Below are 8,721 nucleotides of genomic sequence, written 5' to 3' on the forward strand. Positions count from 1 at the left end.
TAACGTAAGATTCTTGAACTTTGGATAAAACACTCGTTAAGGCAACTGGTCTCAATTCATCAGCAGAACAACGTTTAGTTCTAGGAATAGCACATTAACGTTTGATATTTTCTAAATATCAGGAAAAACACGTTCTTTAAATGATTCGTTGAAAATATGAGCTAATGGGCAAGCAAAGTGCTCAGCGAAATACTTAAGACTAAATTCTTGCTTCTTTTTGCCCACTATCTTTTTAACGTTTTTCCACCATGCTTTCGGTTCATGAACACGTAGAGGCTTGATCCTTTCGTACAATTTACTTTTTTCTTTACGGATTTTCGATATAATTTTATTTCTCATTTCTCTAGATTCTACCATTCTTCCTTGCTGATACAGTTTGTCTCTCTTGATTATCATGCCCTTGATTATCATGCTCTTGATTATCTCTTGATTATCATGCTCTTGATAAAGTATCCAAGAAGAAAGAGTGCTCGATATCAAAATTTAATAGAGCAATTAAAATAAAATAATAAATATTTACCAGATTGGAGGTCTGTATAGGGGAATATTTCAAGTGAGCTCCTTAGGGTTTTTGAGGCACTTGCAGTCAAACTCTTGGGTCTTGCCCTCAGTGCAAAGCTAACTTTTGACCAGTCTGGTTTCAGTTTAGTGTTCTAGAGTTTTATGATATGAACAAAATCAAAGCTTTCAAAAAATGAGTAACTGAGGTTACACATAAAATTGATACAAACATTAATATAAGAGAGCTCCAAAAGTATTGGATCATGACCTCTTTCACCTGTTCAATTCAATTCTTTCCCAAAGTAAAGATTCTATCTCATCCACTGATAAATATGTTATTTTGCTTATATGCAGATAGATATCAAATGTTCTTATATAATTGTTCTTATATTTATTACCATAAACTGGTTACACTGGGTAAAAATGAACATTCTATATGATAAAATAATTGATTGTGGTTGGCATTCTTCTACGCCCACATTCATCATTGTGTTGGGTTATTTGAGAAGATGTCCACCATTTTGAACTGTTGTTGTGTTGTGTGCATATTTGAGAAGACACTGTGTTTTAGCGTACTTCCGCTTCGATAGAGTGCTTGCATGTATAGTTACAGGACTTATATTGCCAACGAGAGTACTTTCTCTTTCGTGCCAACTTTATTTTTCCCATTCAGGTAATTTGAAAAGTCTAAGAATGCAAAAATAATTAAAAATGAACATTCTATGAGGATGAACATTCTTCTACGCCCACATTCATCATTGTGTTGGGTTATTTGAGAAGATGTCCACTATTTTGAACCTGTCGTTGTGTTCAGAGTTGTGTACAGGAAACCATACACAATACTGAGCACAACCACATGTCCAAAGCTTATCACAATCAGCCAAATCAGGATATTGGGAAGATAACGAAGGGAGGAATTTGTGTGCATATTTGAGAAGACACTGTGTTTCAGCATACTTCCGCTTCGATAGAGTGCTTGCATGGATAGTTACAGGACTTATATTGCCAATGAGAGTACTTTCTCTTTCTTGCCAACTTTATTTTTCCCACTCAGGTTATTTGAAAAGTCTAAGAATGCAAAAATAAATAAAAATGAACATTCTATATGATAAAATAATTGACTGTGGTTGGCATTCTTCTACGCACAGGTTCGTCATTGTGTTGGGTTAATTGAGAAGATGTCCACTATTTTGAACCTGTCGTTGTGTTCAGAGTTGTCTACAGGAAACCGTACACAATACTGAGCACAACCACATGTTCAAAGCTTATCACAATCAGTCAAATCAGGACATTGAGAAGATAACGAAGGGAGGAATTCATGTGCATATAATTTTGAGAAGACACTGTGTTTCAAAGTACTTTCTCTTAGATAGAGTGCTTGCATGGATATTTAAAAGACTGTTGCCAATGAGAATATTTTCTCTTTCTTGCCAACTTTATTTTCCCCATTCAGGTTATTTGAAAAGTCTAAGAATGCAAAAATAAATAAAAATGAACATTCTATATGATAAAATAATTGATTGTGGTTGGCATTCTTCTACGCCCACGTTCGTCATTGTGTTGGGTTATTTGAGAAGATGTCCACTATTTTGAACCTGTCGTTGTGTTCAGAGTTGTCTACAGGAAACCGTACACAATACTGAGCACAACCACATGTTCAAAGCTTATCACAATCAGCCAAGACACTGTGTTTCAGCGTACTTCCGCTTCGATAGAGTGCTTGCGTGGTTAGTTAAAAGACTTAGTTATATTCCCAATTTTCTTGCCAACTTTATTTTTTCCATTCAGGTTATTTGAAAAGTCTAAGAATGCAAAAAATCTATATGAACATTCTATAAAATATTATGATAAAATAATTGACTTTGTATTAGACTAGCTGCTTCAACTCAATGCTAGCTGCATTTTATCGTAAATATTAACCGTCAAATGACGATATTTTGCTAGAACCGAGTTCAATAATTGTTTTATCATTCACTTATCTGATTATTTTTTGGTATTTTCAGCGTTTTTTTCTTCGAGTAAGCAATACAACTCATTTTCCGAAAGTTCAGCAAGGCATACGTGCCAACTGAAGGCGAGTCGCCATTATTAACAAAACTGAAGCCAATGCGCATGCTCAGTACTAGTGTATTATTTGCATTTGGAACACTCAGTGATTTGGAATTTCAATTTCCGATACCTTTTATGAGCCTTGCAGTGTGTGGTCAGTGGTAGCGTTGACGTACTTCATTTTTCTCTTAGTGTTGAACTTAAATAAATTTTTAGAATTTTTTAAAAACTTTTAATTTCGTCGTCAATCGTGATATCACTGATATACAGACAATAGTGTCAGTCGCATTGAACGACCAGCCTTAAAGAATACGTAACTTATATATTTCTGATTTATTATCTAGGGGCCCGCAGGCGCCTTAGGCCCGTTTCAGACGTCGAACTTTTCATATGCAGAATCGAATGGAAATAAACTTAATAAACAAAAGACTTAATTTGCATTCGGTTCGGCGCATGAAAAGTTTGAAACAGGCCTTAAAAAGCCATATGCCGGTTTCTAATAGGCTCCTAGCCCATTTCTTCAGCACTTACGCAGAATTTGTGATGAGCCTAAGTCGGGCAATGAGCCTAATGCTCTCCACATTAGCGTTCGATGTGTTGTAATCCATCTTTAACACGAAGAAACTTAAATACTCCTTAAAATCAGGTATCTAGAAACGAGGGTTCCTATGCATATTATATACCTGGCAACTCTCGCTTTAGGTCGTCAAACAAGTTATTTGGTAAAGATAGGGATTTGATCAACTTTTTGGGTATATAAGCGTCGTTTGGGATGGCATGAATTAATGAACTATATATAACATTATTACTATTGAATGCATACAAATAAAAAAAATATACGTCATTCTGGAAATGTGGCCGTTTCCAACTCCTAAATTCACTAGATGAAAGAGGAAGGAAAATTTTCCCATTCGACAGCCGCGGCAGTCTCTACCATAGGTAATAAATACCTATAAATACATTTGTATGTATCTTTTATATAACAATATATCTATTGAGTTTTATCTGTACAATTAATATAACTAAAATATTTTAAAAGTCCCATTTAAATAATTTTTCTTCACAATGTGTTGGATTCGGGATCTTCGACGACCAGTATCTACAACACGATGAACGAGATAATTATACTTTGATATTTGGAACATATTTGTATTTTTATTTTCATTGTATTCCTTTGCATGAGCATGGACATTCGTAAAGGTTGTCAATACAGAAAATTCCAACTTCTGTTAGTCTTAAAAATGATAGGCACCCGTACATACATTATGAAGAGTATCTCAACTTGTTAAAACGAACCACTTTATCATAACCAATATCATAACCTGGTTTCATTCCTAATATTTAACCAAACCAGACGTACGCATGGTAATATTTTATCGATTAATATTTTGGCATCTAATTCGATGTATATAGGATTGTCGCGAAAGAGTTTAGGGTCTTAATTTCGCGTGGAAAGCACACACATCTCAAATTCAAGCTAGGAACAGTTGGGAAAAACGTGGTCCTTCTACATCTTCGGGACACCGGTTTGTTCCAAATGAAAAAAGACTTTGCAAGATGGGGCAACAGTTTATCTAATATGACACAAACAGTTTATCTAAACATAACACAGAAAACAGCGTGTACAGTTAAAAAAAATGGTTTTACATACCAATTGATCCCATGCAGAAAGCACAATTATTCTATCTTTGTTGATTTTTATCGTTCATTTCTATTCGACAGTCGTCTTGTGACTTTTTCATTTGTATTTCAATGCTAATTTACGAAGAAAACGTAAGTTTAGAATGTTTATAATCGGCTGAATGCAAAAGACAACAAGATTTTTAAAAACAACATAAAGTAAGGTTGCAATGCGATCATAAATCTCCAAACTCTAGTCTCATAACCCCCATACTCTCCAACATACTCTCTACTCTTCAATAATCAAAAAGCGCATTAGATAAAAGGCCTAACCTGATGCAGTTTTCACCTCGCCTAGCCGGGATAACTCGCTCCATTCCATCAGCCCTGATTCCATTCATACATTCACGCGATGCGTGTGTGCGCGAGTTAGACCTAGTAGACTCGCGTACACACACGTCCCGCAAGCGTCACGAGAATATTTCTGGGCTGCCTATGCTTAAACCTGCCCTAGCTGTCACTTTCTCATATAGCTCACTAATTCCCATGCAATTAACTTCTATACTCACTCAAATAACTTTCCACCCTCTACAAATTCTCCACTCTCCGATAAACCTTCACTTCCTAATAACTCACCTCCCCTCCCCAACTCTCTGCTGAGACACCTTGTTTGCCTAAACAATGTAAAGGGGTTATTTTCAGAAATATTTTTAACCGTTTAAAGCCATTTAGAAGTAATTCAGATGTTGCAGAAGGGAAATATAATGATAACGGGATCGACCATGCATCATGGAGCTGTTTTGGGAACCTGATTCTTCTTTATGCTGTCAAAACAGTAGCCTGCTTGCAGCACGAAAATCGGAAATTTCTGTTCTCATTTCCAGCCTAAGTTCCAGGTGGGGGGTGCAAGCAGGCTACCAAAACAGTCCCTTGATGCATCATTGGCAACCTCACTATCACGAGAGTTTTCTACTGCAACAAAGAAACAGCTAGTTACTGTAAACTTTAATAATTAATAAGTAGACTAAATGGTAGTAAAAAAGCTCACTAACACTCACACTCGTTGAGTAGAAATTTTGTTTTACTGATCAACGAGTATAGTCCTTTCTTAATCAGTGGAAAGATTTGAGGCAAAACATTGACAATCAAGCTCTTATTTGAGGGAAAATACCGCTCAAAGGATTCGCTATGAAATGACTGAGATCTCTCATTCAACGAGTGAGACAGCTTTTAGAATACAGACGTTAGACCTATTCAGAAACTTTGTGCTGGTTGTTCAAATTACAATCTTCAAGTGAAAATGTGTGCTTTTCTTGCAAATTCTCGCACCAAAAAGACACAAACACAGTTTCCACCATATTAAAATCAAATCAGTTTCCTCCAAAGCGCAAGTGGCCTAATATCGCAGTAACATGCTTCTAAAAATGCAGATATTATTTACAGTAATGATGATACCTTGCATGGCTTTATTTTGTTCGGTGATCTGACAGAAATCTCAGACTCTTCAGCCGCAGCTGCAGCGGCTGCTCGTCGATTGTAAACAATAAAATCATACGTTGACATCCCCTTATGAACTAAGGTGGCAAAGGTGACAATGAGTTAGTTATTTTCTCATATAAAATTATTAGATCATCACCATCTAAGCAGCCTGGTAATAATGCGACAGAGATCCTCGTCTGAAAGCAATGGCTTAAGTCCAGTTGTATTGCCTGGAATTTTTCCCAACTTTTTTATTTTATATCTTTCTTCGCCATCACGAAATGAAAACATAGAGAAGTGTTAGGGTCTATTTTATATAGCCAGTTGTTATACCAAACGTGATGGGAAGTGGTTAAAAAGCAAATACTGCCACGCTACTTCTTGGTTATATTGTTAAAATAAATATGAACTTACTTAAAAAAGCATGAAAACACAAGAGATGCCCCAACAGCATGATAGCAAGCAATAGCAAAACAATTAAAACCGAAGTGAGTGAAATAAATATCCTCCGATCCTGATCACCAAATATACTCCATACTGGAAAAAAAAGGTAAGATTTATTGACATGAAAGACAACACGGACAAAATAAGACTAAAGGGAAAATATGCAAAACGCAAGATTATACTCCAGGTGATTTCGCGCTTATATTTTAGCCAATCAGCGCTCAGAAGGGTCGTTGAAATAGAAATCCATTTGGCAGCAATTAATCGATAATATCTTTTTTATTCTTTATGAAATGTACCTGTCGAAATTTTGTGATTGTGCTTAGTTATACTCTAAGTACTATAACTCTGAGGTAAATTTCAAACTAAAACAAAGTATATTTCAAGAGACTATGTGCACACGGTAACGTTTTCGAGCGTTTTCATTTTCGTTTTCAAACACCGTCAATTTACAATAGAAGTTGAAGCTAACTTAGCATATTAAGTATATTTTCCCTCGGATCGTGTGGACAGGGCGTCAAAGCGATAGACTTGATAAAAACGATTCTGAAAACGCTCGAAAACGACGCTTGTGTGCACTTAGCCTAAGTTGTTTCAACCGAGAAATGGATTTCATTTGACAACTAGTCCCAGTCCTTTCCCGCCATTTCAGATCACCTGGTTACCAACACCGTGTAATTCGATGTGACAATTTAATAAATACTATTAAATACCGTAAACCAACCTTTGTCGCTCGATACTTCGTCTTTAAAATGCATGATAAAAAGATATAAACAGAATGCCAGGAATGACAGTGCAGTAGCCAGTGCCGCTGATAAACAGCCGAGAAATAATCTATAATGGAAATGATGCATGTATTCAGAAAGTTTTTTGATAAAGTTACATGGCAAAATGATTAGAAACTGCGATAGTACAAAAGTCGATATCAAATATCCGAGATTTGGAGTTGTGTGGTAGATTGGTTAGAAAGAGTTACAGTGTCTAGCACTCTAACAACATTTTTTCATGTCATAATGGCTGGAAATAAATGCATTGGGTTATATTTTGTCTGTGGAAAAACCTATACGAATTAAATGGACATTCCTATCGGCGCATACACGCAGTAAGTTCACGCATGATAAATTCAATTCGCTTTGATTCGCACCCAATTGGACAAGTTTGAATTTCGATCACTAATTTCTATGTAAAAAGTATTTTGCCGTTTTGAAATAGGAAAGGTGTCGCTGAAAAGCCACATAACCCGCTTTTGCATTCTAGTTCTACACTAGGATAACACCACTAAATTCAATCTACACTGTATAATATTGTTTGGCAATGACTAGTGGTTTTTTCCATTGGGAAATAATTGGATATAGCTATACATAGTTTATCATATAGTTCAAATATTTACCTGTAGTTTTGGCCACCAATACAGTTATTTAACCACTTGCAATGGTGGTCAAATTCACTGATGCATTTATTACATAATGCACAATGCTTGCTCTTCCGTCCTCTAAAACAAGAAGCAAGAAACGTTACGATAATCACTTTATACGCTCGTTAGCAATTATTTTCATATTCAGTGGCACAGAAGTAGACACGAGTGGAGTTGAGGTGAACCCGAGTGGTTTGGAGGAAACACGTTTGGAGCAGAGGTGAACACAAGTGGTATAGAAGTAGATACGATTGGAGCAGAAGTGAACACGAGTGGTATAGAAGTAGATACGATTGGAGCAGAAGTGAACACGAGTGGTATAGAAGTAGATACGATTGGAGCAGAAGTGAACACGAGTGGTATGAATACGATTGGACAGAGGTGACAGAGACGATTGGAGCAGATACGATTGGAGCAGAGGTGAACATAAGTGGTATAGAAGTAGATACGATTGGAGCAGAGGTGAACACGAGTGGTATAGAAGTAGATACGATTGGAGCAGAAGTGAACACGAGGGTATAGAAGTAGATACGATTGGAGCAGAAGTGAACACGAGTGGTATAGAAGGAGATACGATTGGAGCAGAGGTGAACACGAGTGGTATAGAAGGAGATACGATTGGAGCAGAGGTGAACATAAGTGGTATAGAAGTAGATACGATTGGAGCAGAGGTGAACACGAGTGGTATAGAAGGAGATACGATTGGAGCAGAGGTGAACACGAGTGGTATAGAAGGAGATACGATTGGAGCAGAAGTGAACACGAGTGGTATAGAAGGAGATACGATTGGAGCAGAAGTGAACACGAGTGGTATAGAAGGAGATACGATTGGAGCAGAGGTGAACACGAGTGGTATAGAAGGAGATACGATTGGAGCAGAGGTGAACACGAGTGGTATAGAAGAAGATACGATTGGAGCAGAGGTGAACAGAAGTGGTATAGAAGGAGATACGATTGGAGCAGAGGTGAACACGAGTGGTATAGAAGGAGATACGATTGGAGCAGAGGTGAACACAAGTGGTATAGAAGGAGATACGATTGGAGCAGAGGTGAACACAAGTGGTATAGAAGTAGATACGATTGGAGTAGAGGTGAACACGAGTGGTATGGAAGTAGATACGAGTAGAGCAGAGGTAAACACGATCGAGTGGTATAGAAGTAGATACGATTGGAGCAGATGTGAACATGAGTGGTATAGTGGTAGATACGATTGA

At 37.0% G+C, this 8,721-nt stretch overlaps 1 protein-coding gene across 1 annotated transcript; it reads left to right on the forward strand.

Moving 5' to 3' along the window:
- Positions 1-7,407: 7,407 nt before the first annotated feature.
- LOC114516558 (neuroblast differentiation-associated protein AHNAK-like) lies at positions 7,408-8,721 on the forward strand. Its single transcript, XM_028536083.1, has 3 exons — positions 7,408-7,417; positions 7,708-7,888; positions 7,995-8,721. Exons 1-3 carry the CDS (start codon positions 7,408-7,410, stop codon positions 8,719-8,721), a joined length of 918 nt encoding a protein of 305 aa, XP_028391884.1.

This window comes from Dendronephthya gigantea, unplaced genomic scaffold (genome assembly GCF_004324835.1).
Source record: "Dendronephthya gigantea isolate DGI-Jeju-01 unplaced genomic scaffold, DenGig_1.0 000006F, whole genome shotgun sequence".
In the NCBI taxonomy this organism is placed as follows: Eukaryota; Metazoa; Cnidaria; class Anthozoa; order Malacalcyonacea; family Nephtheidae; genus Dendronephthya; species Dendronephthya gigantea.

Bases quoted from the DNA above. Each gene is read 5' to 3' on its own strand.
- LOC114516558 (XM_028536083.1), top strand. The intron at 7,889-7,994 runs GTGACAGAGACG...GTATAGAAGTAG, and splicing joins ATGAATACGATTGGACAGAG to ATACGATTGGAGCAGAAGTG.